This window comes from Vespa mandarinia, chromosome 14, assembly GCF_050613455.1.
Source record: "Vespa mandarinia isolate Hongniang chromosome 14, ASM5061345v1, whole genome shotgun sequence".
Taxonomy (NCBI): domain Eukaryota; kingdom Metazoa; phylum Arthropoda; class Insecta; order Hymenoptera; family Vespidae; genus Vespa; species Vespa mandarinia.
The window spans coordinates 4,069,535-4,085,039 of record NC_140823.1 but is presented as its reverse complement, the minus strand read 5'-3'; the positions used below and the strand labels follow the sequence as shown (position 1 = coordinate 4,085,039).

Here is a 15,505-nt window from a genome sequence, read left to right as displayed (position 1 = left end):
TCTTTCAAATTAACTTCAAAATATATTAATTATAAATTATCGATACAATAAATATTAAATGATATTAAATTAATTCTAATTAATATATAAGATTTATATTGTTTTAATTTATAAAAATGCTAGTAAGAAAATGTTGAGAATCATCTGTTATCACTTAACTTTATAGTATGTATAAGAAAACTTTTTCATAAAGATTTATGAGTAAATAATAATAAAAAAGATAAGATGTTCAAATTTGGATTCTCTGAAAAAAATGATGCTAAAGGTATTCATTAATTTTATTTTATAATATTTATAAAAAAATATATAACTTTGATATGTTTGAGGTTATAATACTATTTCAATTATCGCCGCTATTTTCATTGGCGCTATAATTTAAATTTTTATAACATATATTTTGTAGAAAATAATACTGATAAAGAAAAATCTGTTCTTAATTGGATAAATGCATCTAGAATAGAAGTAGCACCATTTGATTATAATCGAAATTATGAACCCGATGAATATTTAGAAACTAAAATCTTTGATGAAATTATATTCAAATTAATCCGTTCTGACAAAGTACTATGCAACTTAATAGGAAATAATTCTGTAAATATAATCGAAGCAGAATCACAGCATTCCGATCTTATACCTGCAAAATATGAAGGTATATATAATTAAGTTATTTAAAAGAATTATATAATACTTATTGCAAATAATTATTGCAAACTGTCAAGGTGGTTTGAAAATATGGGAATGTACTTACGATTTAGTTGAATATATAATTCAAGAAAATATAAAATTCGAAACTAAGCTGGTGCTAGATTTAGGTTGCGGTGTTGGAATTATTGGATTAATAGCACTCTTGAAAGGTGCCCTCGTCCATTTTCAAGATTATGTTTGTATATTTTTATTATTTTTCTTCTTTTGTTATGATATAAAATATTTAAAATGATGTATATAATATTAAAAGATTTTTGCAGAATGCAGAAGTAATTAGATCGGTTACTATACCAAATGTTTTTTTAAATTTCAAAGACAAACAAAAAACATTGGAGAAGTGTGAATTTTATTGTGGAGATTGGGCATCATTTACGATGCTTCTTAAAAATGATATTAAAAATGGGGATCAAAAATATGACTTCATTTTTACCAGTGAAACCATATATAATCCTGAAAATCATAGAAAATTATATGAAGTGTTTAAGAAGAAATTGAAACCAAATGGCATTGGGTAAGAATAATAACTGACAATTTTTATAAATTTTAAATGATTGATATCAACTAAATAATTCTTTTAGACTCATAGCTGCAAAGACATATTACTTTGGTGTAGGAGGAGGAATGCGCCAATTTGAAACTATTGTAAAGGAGGATGAACTGTTCAACACTGAAGTGGTTTGGAGAAATTCAAAAGGTTTTCATTAATTGTTTAAAAATATATATTTTACTAATAATTATAATAATCTTTTCTCCTCTTATAAATAATATAGTAATATAATATAATTGTATATTTTAGGTCTACAAAGGGAAATATTAAAGCTATCTTGGAAATGAAAGGAATGTAAATTCAATCTAATAAAATTAATAATATTGGAAGAAAAATTGCAATGCCATATTATAATTATTAAGGTGATAATCTTTCATAAACCCATCCATTCTCACCTGTATGAACAAAAATATTATCAATCTTTTCTCCAGAAATTGGTCGTCTGAAACGAATTCTATCGTGCAAACGATCGCTTTGTCCTTGCCAAAACTCAACAGATTTTGGTTTAACTAAGTAACCACCCCTAGAAAAAATCGATTAATTGATTGTATATAACTATACAGGAAGATTAATAGAGAAAATTTGTAAATGCATTACCACCAATCTGGTCTTTTAATATCATCTTCCGTATATTGAGCAAGTAATTCCCTTTCTTTCACAATAAGAGTATGTCTGGTAGCAATGACAGTACTTTGTTTACTGGACATAGATCCTATCTTACTTGGAAATGGTCGACTATTAAAATATTCATCGGAATCATTAGCTGAAGTTTTTTCAATAGTTCCCTCTATACGTACCTACAATATGTATAAATCAAAAATGTTAAATTAATATTTTTATTTAGAAATGTATAAATTGTATATCATACAGCTCGGTGTAATGGTTCCCAATAGAAGGTCATTGCAACATTGGGGTTTTGTTCCTATGAATCAAGTAAACACGATTTTAATTATCTATATTATAATAATAGAAAATAATAGAAGCATGTAAACTTACTATTTCTTTACCCTTTCTGCTGTTATAATTTGTATAAAATTTGAAACCTTCCATATCAAAATGTTTTAATAATACTGTTCTTACAGACGGAATGCCATCTCTGAAATAATGATTAATTTATTATATACTGCATTATTAATGTTTCATATATCTAAGAGTTAAATTACTTAGTTGCTGTTCCAAGAAATACCGCATTTGGTTCAAGTATATGTGGTGATTCGCATGCTTCATCAAACCATGCTTTGAATTGTCCTATTGGTTCTTTACTTACCAAATTTTCTTCTATAAAGGTTTCACTTCTATTTTTGTATTTCATTCTCATATCTAAAACACATTCATTATAATAATGAAATAATGGTTGTAATGAAGTAATCGATGATAAAAGTATATGATTTAATAGGAAGTATCGTAATTAGAGATTATAATAATTCTAAACAATTAATAAATATACCTCCTATATCAACATTATGTAATATACCCGACATGGTCTGTATTGCTTTTCTTAACACTTCAATGATAATGCTTTTATGCATATACTGACAAATATTCTCGTTACTTAATGTTCCAATCGATAAGCTGACCGAGATTGATAAATTCTACAAAAATAAACCGTTCTAGTGGAATGAATTTGTTATACTATATTACAAGTATCTTATTATAACTTCCATCACGTTATTATTCTTGATATCTTTTCATCGTAACAATTTAAATAATTCGTATGTAGTCAAGGTTAATATTTGTCTTCTACTCGTTATCTAAGTAAATACAGGACCGTATTACGTGCGAAATGGTACCAGGGTAAAGAAGAATACTTTCAAATATTTCCTAAAAAGTAATGTGTATTTTTGTATTACTCATCAATTTTATTAATATTAAAATGTAATTTCGAAAAATTATAGTATATTTTATTTTTTTTTATTAGCAAGTACATAATTTCAATATTATATTTTATATATATATATGTATATATATATATATATAGATATATATATATACATATACATATATAACATAGTATGTACATATAGAGATCATTTTTATTACTATTTTATATACTCAAAGCATAGGGCTACATTTTTAGAATACAAATATTAATATTTATTAATTTATTAGTTTAGTGTACAAAAATTAATATTTATGAATTTAGATTTTTCATCATTCTAATATAATTTTTACAAATCTTTATAATTTTCAAAGTCACTTGATTTTTCATGATAGGTTAGAAAGTATTAGAAAGTAAATGGCTCAAAATTGTTATTCAGTTATAAATGTTTTATTACCTTTTTATTTAAACCTTTTGAATAACACTAGCTTGTTTTATCAGTAGTGTTATCATTGTTTTTAAAAAAGAAAACTATAAATATTTTTATTTGTTATTTCTATAATGGATTATTGTAATAAAGTTATGGATGAGTTAATTAAATGTAGGATCAGTTTCTATAAATAAAAAAATATTTGATATGTATAACAAGTTAATAAAAAAAAAGCAGTTACAAACAAATAATTTATATATTAAAAAAAAAGATGTATACATAGAATATTCACATAACATTTTGTAACCATGCATCCAATGCTTCCATTTGAGCAGGGGTTTCAGGATCTTTGATAAAGGCACTTGATTCTGCAAATTCTACTTTTGAATTGAGATGACTGAATTCAAAATCTTTGTTAGATTTTCCAAGAAAGACATTTGAGGATGTCGCATCCGTAGCTTCCAGTTGATTAGTTTTAGTTAATCTTAAAAGATTTAATTCTTTTTCCAATAATGATTTTATCACAATACAACCTTTAGCCATTGTTTGATCTTGTTTATTGCATAATATTAATATTGGCAATTTTTTGTGTCCATCTATGTCTGACAATAAGTTGTATAAATACCTAAATAAAAACATAATTTATAGATTGTTCTATGAAATAATTATGTTAATTCATCTTTGAAATATTCAGATTTACATATTATACTCTTGAAACTTACTCTGCCACATCCCTAATATTTTTTTGAAACGTAACAGAATCAATGACAAAAATAATTCCTTTCGCAGATATTTTATATTTATCAAAAAATTTGTAACGTAAACGTTCATCTCCAGGTATATCCACGATCTTTAAAGTATTCTAAAACAAAAATTAGTAAAAGTTATTAATCTTTATGTTTGAAACTGCTTTTCAATTTATATATCTTATTGCCAAATATGTGAAAAATATATGAATACTTACATTATTGATATTTATATCTCCTATATTTTCCTTAACAGATGTATGAGTTAGAATGAATTTGGAACAAAGCAAACGTGCATATATCAACGTTTTTCCAGCATCACTAAGTCCAGTCAATATAATATTCTGACCAACAGATCTTCTTTTACGCCATATAGCATATAGTACTATTGATAAAGATAAAATTATATTATTTCTGATAAAATTTAAAAATATATGAACTTGATCATTAGACAAAATTAAATGAAAAATAAATGAAATTACTATATTAAAAATTAAATGAGAATGAAATCAAATTAAAAAGGAAAAATATAATCACATTTAGTTATTTAATAAAATTATATTCAAAATATATTTATTATATTATTATGAACTCAAGAATAATACCTTGAATATCATTACAATAATATATTTTCAATAATATATTGATTTATTTTAAATAATTTAAATTATCAAAAGTTAATATTAATGATATAAATAATTTTGTATAATAATCGACATGTTTTAAAAGAATCATGTCAATTGTTTAATTGACAAAATGAATTGAAATATCAAATTGAACGAGTGTTCATATCTATATGAACAATAAAGTTAAATATAACAATATCATTTTCTGTGACATTTTTAAATAAAAGAGATGAGAATATATAAAAATAAATTAAATTTTGTTTATGGCATATGGTTAGGCTAATTTATAAATTTTACTTTTAATTACCTAAAGTTATTACGATAGCCAAAACTGCCGTTAGTATGCCTATTAATACTGAATTTGTATTATCTTGCTGTAGAGGCTTCATATGTTTTTCCATTGTTAAAATTATTCAATTTTTATTTTAATAATTTTTAAACACATGTGTTGATATAACCTACCAGCTATCTTTTCTGTTATGAGCAGCCATTGTTTTGTTACCGACGCTTGTGTCGATATTACAGATTTCAAACGATAAAAACGTAATTCTATATTATCGATAATGATAACGTAGTATCCATCGATAAAGTCGATAAATACTACAAACTACGCGATTCGTATACATTGTGTACATTCGTATACATGTGATATTACGATAGGTATAGGCAAAATATGAATTACAAGTGTAATAATGAAAAATTGTCCCCATTATGAGCTTGTTACTTTGGTATATAAATAATGTAATTTAAAAAATTGTATTGCGTAATCTAATAATCGAATTAATGTATGACAGAAATTTTTGAATATAATATGACTATTTCTTTTTTTTTTTTGAAAATAAATAAGAACAAATAGTAATAATAAAGAAATAAGAATGTTTTAGTGCATTTTTCGAAGAAATTATTTTATAATTCCATCATATTTAATGGTTTTATTTATCGATATATAACTTAAAGTAAACTTTAAGTATATTAATGTTTAATTGAAATTAGAAAGAAAAGATTTTGAAAATGCAATGAAATATGCAGCCATTCGCCCGATAGTATTTGCATTATATAATCTGGATTTAGATTTCGATTATCGCAAATATTATCGGCCCAGGTCTCACCACGTGGAGGTTGCTGCATTTGGAGACCCTATTCTAAATCCTGTACATCAGAGATTATAAAAATAATTGTAAAATTATCGAAAGTATTAATTTATAAGTTTTCACGTTTAGTCGTTAAAGAATTTCAAATATTCACTTGTCGAAATATAAAAGAGAACTAATTCGATAATTGTCAGAGTTAATAAAAAAATCCGTGTATTTTGAAATTCAACAGTAGACTGATTGTTTGTCATCTATAAAAAGTCGGTCAAACTTTTGTTATTGTTTACAGAACTGACCGCTATAAACTACTGTCCGATAACTACTGAATGATAAAGAGTATAATAATATAAAGAGTATAATAATATAAAAGAGTATAATAGAAATTTGTATATTAATGAAAAGATTAAATTAATTAAGCTTATCTTTTTTATCTTACGTAGTTTCACGTTTGTTCGCATCTCTTTTTAAATATCATCATTTGTTATATATCATGCGCGGACACAGAGAAAAGTAATAAGAAAAAAGTCAAGAATTTTATGCGAACGAGTTTCACGGCTATTGGGTCGTCGTGGCAAATTTATTGCTTTATCTTCTCTCTCTCTCTCTCTTTCTTTCTCTTTCTCTTTCTCTCTTCAGATTAAGATTCGAATCTCTTGGGAAGAATTTCTTGCGGACATAACTACTTGTCAGTCAGTAAACGTAGCTGTTATGGTCAAGACACTTCAGCAACTTCTCGTTGCTTATTCGACGTCCCTCGAGAGTTTGAGTCAAAGTAGAAGAATGTTTTTACGGTAGTAAGTAAATACGTACATTGGTTAGATCATTCAAAGTTCGATCCTCTTTCGAATCGAATGATTTATTCGATATATCCTATCCATATCCTCGATCCTGATATTTTATTTGATTATTCATTAAATAACACGAAGAACATCGAACAACATACGAATACATTCGTATACATATAGAAGACAATAAATATCAAGATCGTGAAGCAAAGTATAATCGGTTTGGAAATATCTTTTCTTTTTCGATATTCGAGTTTTCGAAAGTCCTGGACGAAATGGTCTCTCTCTCTCTTTATGATCAGAGGATCCTCGACAATGGACCATTAACGTAAGGCAGTTTCCAAGGGCCTGTCCATATATTTTTTCGAGCTTTGTCCTGCTACCAACGAACGAACGAACGAGAGAAAGAGAGAGAGAGAGAGAGAGAGAGAGAGAGAGAGAGAGAGAGAGATGGTGGTAGAAAGGGGTACATAAAAAATCAGGACACTCGAGATCTGAGGCTGCTCTTGTTACTACTACCGTAAAAGAGATCGAGCTCTTGGCAAAGGAGGTAGAGTAGTAGTCCCGCACGCTCGATCGGTAAAAAAGGAAGGGGGTGTGATAAACTGCGGTAAGAAAAAGAGTCTCAAGGTAGAAAGAGACAAAGTTAAATATTCTCTCCTTTTCGAGTCGAGTTTCTTCTTACAAAGGACGAAGAAGGGAGAACGAAAGCGTAGGATCGCAAAAAAAGACCGCCCTACCTGTACCTCTGTGAACGCTCGACGCGAAGAATCTGCAATTATATCGCGAAAAAGGAAGCGAATGTCCTCCGACAAACTGTTTCCTGGACCGTAAACAATCCTGCCAAATAAGTCGCCGCACTTATAAATCCTCTATCTTCGAGATACTTCCACTACTACCACACCCGCGCTTACTTTTACATTCGTTCTTCTTTATATATATTTTTTTCTTTCTTTCTTTCTTTCTTTCTTTTCTTCTTTTTCTTTTCTTTTCTTTTCTTTCTCTCCTTCGTTATATTTTTATGCGCTCGATATCATAATCTAATTATTCTACGAGCCCTTTTAATTCTTTCGTAAGGAGATCTATGTCATGGCTCGAATTTATATGAATGAAATTTATGTCGAAGGGTATGTTTGAAATATTCGAGGGATATTCGAAGGAAAGAAAATGATAGAATGTATCTTTTAATACGAGCATATTGCTTAATAAACGTCAAACATTTTCTGAAATTCATATTCTCTCTTTATATATTTATATATGTATATATGTATAGTTTTTTTTTATATATTATTTTTCACTTTTCTAATTTTTATGGGAAATTCGCAATTCACGTGATTCGATTTATAAGGACATAAAGAAAAGAAAAGAATAACACGAAAGAATTAATATTGATTAATAAACGACATTGAAAATGTTACAATAATTTTTTACAAAAACAATCAATGAGAGAAGATATTTATTAATATAAATGAATTGCATAATAGATATGTATGTGTCAGGACTTTTTAATATCTAACAATTTTCTCTATTAATTATTTTGAAGGATATAAATAATATAATATCTTTATTATATACATTCTTTTCACGTTTCTCTTTTTCAATTAATTATTGACTTTCTATTGTAAAAAAAAAAAAAAAAAAAAAAGAAGAAACGAAGAAAAGAAAAGAGAAGGAAAAAAGAAATTTGCCTTACTAAAATGTAAACGTAATCTAATCACAATATCTGACAAGCCCTTTCATAAGATAATCGTATACTAGTACCTTGCACCTGGTTAACACTTTGATAAATTTACTAATGTATTCTTGGGTACATAGAAAGTAATGGCTGGAAATTGAACTGACTCGATAACTACCAATCCTATATCATCGTTCTTAAACGTTACGATACTTTTAAGTATCCCTTTTGATCTCGCGAATTCGTGCTCGATCTATGAAAGAAGCAACTTTGTAGCGTAACACCGTCGTAAAAGTTTCTTTTTTATTTTCATTCGCTTTTTCTTTTTTCTTTTTTATTCGTCCATGATACATAAATCTCCGAGGAATGAATACGACCGTTAGAAATATAAAACCGGCTGCTCTCTCTCTCTCTCTCTCTCTCTTTTTCTTTCTCTCTTGAGAGAGAGAAAGAGAGACAAAATGGTTGAGCCATTAAAAATAGTTGATTCGTTCACAAAGTAACACAAAGATGAATGCATGAATCGTTTTCAGGTGACATTGATGATGGTATCCTTTTAATAAAATGTTACAAATTCGTCGCAGAAAGAGAGAGAGAGAGAGAGAGAGAGACATGGTAGTTTATGGGGTTCGACTAAGGTACGAAAGGTTCTTTACGTTTTGAGTGCTTCTATCTTTGCTTTTGTGTGGGTTTATATCTCTAAAGTCATTCTTAAAGTTGCGACGATGACGGTTAAGCATTCAGGATGGATTAAATAAATCATAATTCGTATTAAATTTTCGATATGTTTAAATAGAGTTTCATTTTTATAGGAGGAAATATTTCTATTATGCATCTATGATGAATGATAATATGAACGATCGGGAATTAGCGTTTCTTCAAAATTTCGATTGGACGTTAGCAAATGATTTTTAAAGACAAATTGATCATTCAAAGTTAGAATTAAATCTAGGAATACAATAACGATACTAGTTCTTTCGTTCTTAACATTTTAATTACATATATATATATATATATATGTATGTGTCTGAATAATTGAAAATTTGTATTGGTTTTAATTTTAAATAAGACTTCGTAGAAAATTTTTCGACGTGGATTGACAAATAGAGAAGCTTAAAAAAAAGATCTGGGAATTTACTTACATGTTGGTTTCCATCTACCGTGAGAAAAATCTGATTTTTTTTTTCTTATTCTTTCTACTTTTTTCTTTTTTTTTTTTTAAGTTCTTCCTTTTTTGTCGCCAAGATATTCTTATCCATGGAGGTTGGGTAAGGACTTGAAGGTCCAGTGTGAGAGTTAGGATCTTGAAAAGCCGTGAACCATTAAAGAACTTCGATCTGGATCCCTTCATTCTGTCGGCATAGATCCCCGTTTTCTGGAAATTCTTACGTTACCTGCCGACTCCGTTTCAATGGAAACTTCATCGGCCACGAAATGACATGAGGGTGGTAACCAGGATGGTAACGACGGTGATAAAGGCGACAGCCTTTATGTGAAATTTACAAAGGAAAGGATTCAAAAATTTCCCCCTTTTTCAATCAAACTTCCTCGAGGAATCGAATGACGAAAGTTGATCTGATTTCTTTTGGTTAATCGGCTCTATTTGAAAATATTGACGTGATATCCAATTTCAATCAATCCAAATATTGATCGATTTATCTTTCTGTATGTTTATCTATTTTCATCTAAATTAAATCTTTATCACTTAATTCATAATTCTTAAAAATTAAGTTATTAATTTGGAACGATTAAAAGAAATGAGGTTTTAATCAATTATCTTTCAATCGTTTTCATATAAATTTTATAATTATTATCTTTTACATAGACTATATTTTCATTGCTTTTTCTCTTTCTTCTTTTTAATTTTTTTTTTACATATAGAAAAGTTTCTGGGGATGGGAGAAATAAAAAAAAGAAAGTATTTAATCTTATTTTTCAATATTGATACTGAGATCAAATGTTATACGTATGCATGAGGAAAAGAGGAAAAAGAAGAAGCAAAAGAAGAAGCAAAAGAAGAAGAGGAAGAAGAAGAGGAAGAAGAAGAAAAAGAAGAAGAAGAAGAGGGAAAACGCGCATAGCTTTTTTCTTTCTTTTTCTTTCTTTTTTTTTTTTTTTTTTTACACAATCAATATAAAAAGATGTACCAGCTATAGCGTTGGGTTCTCTCAAAGATCAGAACCATGGAAAGATCAGTTTTTTATATTCTTACGGACGAGAGAAACCCGTTTCGCTATCCCTTTCCGCCTCCGCGATTTCCGTGCCACGTATAAACCCCCAATTTTCGCACAAAGGAGAGTCTTCTTGAGAAACCTTATAAAATGGAAGGCACAATAAAGCCTTTGTCCGCATGGACTTACCCCATCCGTCAGATTGAGTCGACCGATTTTTTATTCTTCTCCCTCGTTCTTCTTTCCTCTTTTTTTTCTTCTATTTCTTTTTTTTTTTTTCTTCTTTCGGTGACGGGGGTAGGCACGGAGAGGAAGGATGATGAGGACCTCGTACATTGCGACGATTTCTTCCGAAACGTCCAAAAATCGGGATAGCTATTGTTCGAAGAATATACACCCGTTTTCTCTCTGAACAGACCGAAGATCTACCTTTATCGTACATCTGCTTCTGATGATTTTTTTTTTATAAAAAAAAAAAAAAAAACAGAAAGAAGAAATAAAAAAAAAAGAAAAAGAATTAGCTAAGTCGAACGAACCTATTGGAGTTTTCAATGTGATTTAACTTCGAAACGAGATGGATGATAAGACTTAACGACGTGTTTCCGATTAAAACTATTTCTTTTATAAAAATTAACATAAAATAATTTAATTGAAATGATTCACCAATAAATAAATCGTTTCATTTCGAATGGATAATTATTTTCTTTTTTTTTTCTTTTCTGTTTTTTTTTTTTTTTTTTTTTTTTTTTAAGGAAAGGATTGACTTCTCGATAGGTAGCATATAATCAAAATATTCATTGGAAGAGTCCAAGTGAGAAGAAAAGAGAAAAAGAAAGACAGAGAGAGAGAGAGAGAGAGAGAGAGAGAGAGAGCTAGTAGAAGGGAATAACAGATCACAGACAGGAAATCGCGATAGTCGGCACGCTGAGATATACACGAGAGGAGCGGGCAACTTTATAACATTTCACGAACCGGAAATGCAATATGGTTGGCGCACGTGGGCAGTCTTAACACACGTATGTATATACACACGTGTAAACACACGTGGGGTCTCGTATGGTAGTCGTACAGTAAGTCTAAACGTAAAAGCGGCGGCCGATGTTTCGCTTATCTCTCGTGAAATGAATAAAAGATGCTGTGCCCCGTAGCATCGCTTACTCATTAACGTCTGCAACCATACGATCGCAAGTAGGTAACATAGGAATTTAAAAATGGGGGGGGTTAAACGTGAGAAGACCTATTTCTGCCAGAACGAATGAAAGAGATAAATTAATAATTAATCATTTTATGGTAAAACGACACAAATACGTAATATATTTTTAAGGAGTAATATTTAAGTTACTCCTTTTATCTGTACTATTTCATTCACTTAAAATACCGTTTATAATCCTACAATCTCTAATCTATCACTATAATAATGACAATAATAACCATAACGTTATCTATTTTGCTATTTTTTTTTTTTTTTTTTTTTTTTTTTTAACAATAAAGGAAAAGAAAAATTGTTAGAACGAATGGAATGCATTCTAATGTGCACATATCCTGTGGGAATAAATATAATAATATAAGCGTGAGAAATTATCCGAGGATCTTAGTCACGATTGAGATTCATATACCGTGATAAATAATGATAAGCGAATGATTCTTTATATATTCACTGATAATATTCATTTATCATTAGATAATATTCATATTACAAGATGACGTTGGAATGACTGATGCATCCATTATTAAAAAAATCCGAAAGAAACTGATGTCTACCAGAAGGAGTTATAGTTGTTATATAAAAGGAAAGTTGGATTTTGATTAGAAAAAAGAAAAAAAAACTAGGTGGCGAAGTTGTTCCTTGGGCTTGTAATCGTGCTAAAAAGAATCTACTATACTATGTCATCTTGTTACTGGTTAATGTTGGTATGATCGGTTGCTTCTGTAAGAACGAACACCAACGAAGATGACAAGGATGACACCAGCATCCCGAAGATGATAATCCAGAATGGGAACTCAGACGTTCGTATCTTGTCGGTCAAGAAAAAGACAGAGAAAAAGAGAGAGAGAGAGAGAGACAGAGAGACAGAGAGAGAGAGAGAGAAAAAGTAAAGTTTCTCGTCAAAGAGTTTCATTCATCTGCGCGGCAAACTTCACTCGTGCGAACACGTGTGTCCCGACATTGTAAACGAGGATTTATGCTCTTTCGGCGACGTTTCAAGGATCTCTCTCTCTCTCTCTCTCTCTCTCTATTTCTGTCTCTCTTTCTCTTTTCTTCCCTCCTTTTTTCTTTCTTTTTTTCTCACTCTTCTCAAGCTCCTCTCCTCAACGCTTTATTGCTTCTTTATCGAGTTCACGTTTAATTACGTGAACGTCGCGAGTTAACGAAACTTGGAAATTTACGGCTTACCATGATTTATATTTAAGGAAATTGGAAACAGACCTTTTATTCCGTATTAGTCCCTTTTACGAGTTCTTCATTATGGTTTTTGTTCCTTTCTTTTTTTTTTTTTATTTTTTGTTTTTTTTTTCTCTTTAAGCATATAATTAAAAAATCAGATCGCTTTGAGTTACGACTTATGACTTTTTTTTTATTTTCTTTTAATTTTTTTTATTGGAAGACGGGTTGGCCATCAAGAAATGGCTCTTGATACTTTTAATATTTTTTTATATTTATAGTTTATATCGGAAATTTGAACTTCACAGTTAATCGAATTAATTGTCAATTTGTTCTTCAATTAATAACTTTTGTCGAATAAGTGTATGACCATTTTCTTTTTATTTTTTTTTTCTTTTTTTAGGTCATGATCAAAATATTAATTTAAGGATAAATAATATTAAAATTTTTTTTTTATGTATATACTTTAAATATACATATATATATATATATATATATATATATTTAAAAAAAAATGTTCTCTTCGTTGTCATTCCGATGTTCGCGATAATCCAAAAGCTTCTTTCGAAATCCTTTTAGCCAAACACAAAGGACACTCTCGTTTTACTACTTACTTCGCATATATTATCGTGATGTTTTATCGATCTCACAGAATGAGAGAGAGACAGAGAATGAGAGAGAGACAGAGAGAAAGAGAGAGAAAGGATATCGTCCTTTTTCTTGACACATCTTAAACGTCAAATAATGTTGCTTCGTTTGGACCAAAATGGAAATTGAATCTTCGAAAATATGACAATAGTATCATGAAAAGAGTGTATATATTTAAATCTTATCGTGCTTTTTATCGTGATAATAATCATTCAAACAATTTTCTTTTCTTTTGTGAGCGTATAGTCGAGCATTTCTAAGTTATTATTCTATAACTTCCACGTAACGTACTCGTATATACGATATTTATTCTAAATTATTTCTAATTGCTTAGATAGTTTTAGAGAGCTAAGTAAGACGATCGTATTAGATATAATTTTTCAAGATGACTAACATTTTCAGATAGTTGTTACTGTGTCAGAGAGAGAGAGAGAGAGTGAGAGAGAGAGAAAGAGAAAGAGACCGGTATATAAATCGAAATAAATGTTATTGGAGATTACCACTTTAGGCCTGTCGCGTCATCGTTCGCGTAACTTGATCGTTATCTTCGAGTGAAGTGTATGAAACAAATCTCTCGATATATCCTCTCTTTGCTTCTCCTACCATCATAAGAAATTTATCGCTCGTCGAGAGATCGTTACATGGGGCAGGGAGAAACGATTCGAATTAAAGGTCGATGTTGCGTGGGTGGACTACTTAACGGAGTCTGGGAGTGAAAAGAGAAAGAGATAGATAAAGAGAGAGAAAGAGAGAGAGAGAGAGAGGGAGGGAGAGAGAGGGAGAGAAAATGAAAAACAAAGATAGAGATAAGTAGCTTCTGTATTTTATCCTTGATGAATGTTCCCTCATACCATTTATGGTATAAAAAAGTTAAGCCGAAAGTTTTGAGACGATCTTATACGACTTATCTTTGATATCTGATTCGAAAAGATTTCGTTATATATATATATATATATATATATATATATATATACATGTACATATATATATATATACATATATAGTATATATATACTTAGAAGTTGATTCGATCGAACGATGCCGCATTGCAACAGGAATCGTATTATATACATACGTAGGCGTACGATCGTCGTATCGAGTAGTCGAGATCGTTTATTTCACATATGTGCTAGGCATATTGCACATTAAGACTAGTTAAATAAATTTACTTTGAAATATATTCAGAATTTTAAAACTTTGAATCGTTAGGATTTTAAATATATGTGTATTTAAATATACCTCTAAGGTATACTTAAGGTATACCTTAAATCTTTTCTTTTTCTTTTTATCTATCTCCATTGGTACTGATAGTTTTCATATTAATTTTGTATTGATAATTAATATTAATATATTTTGAAATTTTATTATTTAAATGGTACGAATAATAATATGAAAAATAATATTTAAATGATAATAGTACCGATACTATTAGATTCTTAAATAATATTTGTATATCAATGTACAAAAATATTTAATATATATAATAAATATTAAATACTAATCATTGTCTGTAATAATTACTTTTTATTAACATTATTAATTCTATATATATAATTCATTGATAAATATTGTTGAAAAAAAATAGATAAATTATTGAAGATCCAGGTACTTATAGTTCTTCCTTGATACAATCATCTAAGAATAAGCTTGTTTAGTTTCGTAAGGTTTTCCAACAAATAGCAGGTGATATTTTATCGATAGCCCTTGAGAAGCAGAAGAAGCAGAAGAAGAAAAAGACGGAGAAAAAGGAGAGGATTGAGAAGAAGAAGGTTTTATTCAAAAAGAAATGTGGTTAAAGAAAGCTACCACGGTCTTCACGTCCGTCAAACACATATCGAATCGCGAGAGACGACGATGAGGATCTATTGTTGTCAGATCT

At 29.1% G+C, this 15,505-nt stretch overlaps 3 protein-coding genes across 5 annotated transcripts; 1 reads left to right on the top strand and 2 right to left on the bottom strand.

The window, feature by feature from the left end:
• Positions 1-69: 69 nt before the first annotated feature.
• On the top strand, positions 70-1,639 carry LOC118440190 (histidine protein methyltransferase 1 homolog). Of its 3 annotated transcripts, none has more exons than XM_085661326.1 (6): positions 70-265; positions 404-649; positions 807-880; positions 966-1,216; positions 1,284-1,399; positions 1,502-1,639. In XM_085661326.1, the coding sequence occupies exons 1-6, from the start codon at positions 226-228 to the stop codon at positions 1,537-1,539; spliced, it is 765 nt and encodes a 254-aa protein (XP_085517452.1). In that variant the 5' UTR covers positions 70-225; the 3' UTR covers positions 1,540-1,639. The 3 variants fall into 3 exon arrangements, with proteins under 3 accessions (XP_085517452.1, XP_085517451.1, XP_035718765.1); XM_085661325.1 differs by having other exon boundaries at positions 71-265; positions 756-880; XM_035862872.2 differs by having other exon boundaries at positions 77-265; positions 720-880.
• LOC118440191 (pyridoxine/pyridoxamine 5'-phosphate oxidase) lies at positions 1,588-3,016 on the bottom strand. Its single transcript, XM_035862873.2, has 6 exons — positions 2,700-3,016; positions 2,416-2,572; positions 2,249-2,348; positions 2,121-2,174; positions 1,850-2,049; positions 1,588-1,775 (listed from the first exon to the last, which is right to left on the bottom strand). The coding sequence occupies exons 1-6, from the start codon at positions 2,779-2,781 to the stop codon at positions 1,610-1,612; spliced, it is 759 nt and encodes a 252-aa protein (XP_035718766.1). The 5' UTR covers positions 2,782-3,016; the 3' UTR covers positions 1,588-1,609.
• Positions 3,017-3,528: 512 nt separating this feature from the next.
• SrpRbeta (signal recognition particle receptor beta) lies at positions 3,529-5,344 on the bottom strand. Its single transcript, XM_035862051.2, has 4 exons — positions 5,181-5,344; positions 4,466-4,632; positions 4,224-4,363; positions 3,529-4,126 (listed from the first exon to the last, which is right to left on the bottom strand). The coding sequence occupies exons 1-4, from the start codon at positions 5,272-5,274 to the stop codon at positions 3,790-3,792; spliced, it is 738 nt and encodes a 245-aa protein (XP_035717944.1). The 5' UTR covers positions 5,275-5,344; the 3' UTR covers positions 3,529-3,789.
• Positions 5,345-15,505: the final 10,161 nt, after the last annotated feature.

Excerpts from the sequence above, each read along its gene's own strand:
- LOC118440190 (XM_035862872.2), top strand. The coding sequence starts at position 226 with ATGTTCAAATTTGGATTCTCTGAAAAAAATGATGCTAAAG. Across the intron at positions 650-719 it reads TATACCTGCAAAATATGAAG|GTGGTTTGAAAATATGGGAA; the intron begins GTATATATAATT and ends CAAACTGTCAAG. Across the intron at positions 1,400-1,501 it reads GGTTTGGAGAAATTCAAAAG|GTCTACAAAGGGAAATATTA; the intron begins GTTTTCATTAAT and ends TGTATATTTTAG.
- LOC118440191 (XM_035862873.2), bottom strand. The coding sequence starts at position 2,781 with ATGCATAAAAGCATTATCATTGAAGTGTTAAGAAAAGCAATACAGACC. Across the intron at positions 2,349-2,415 it reads TTTCTTGGAACAGCAACTAA|AGATGGCATTCCGTCTGTAA; the intron begins GTAATTTAACTC and ends TCATTATTTCAG. Across the intron at positions 2,050-2,120 it reads GGGAACCATTACACCGAGCT|GTACGTATAGAGGGAACTAT; the intron begins GTATGATATACA and ends TACATATTGTAG.
- SrpRbeta (XM_035862051.2), bottom strand. The coding sequence starts at position 5,274 with ATGGAAAAACATATGAAGCCTCTACAGCAAGATAATACAAATTCAGTA. Across the intron at positions 4,633-5,180 it reads GGCTATCGTAATAACTTTAG|TACTATATGCTATATGGCGT; the intron begins GTAATTAAAAGT and ends CTTTATCAATAG. Across the intron at positions 4,127-4,223 it reads AATATTAGGGATGTGGCAGA|GTATTTATACAACTTATTGT; the intron begins GTAAGTTTCAAG and ends GTTTTTATTTAG.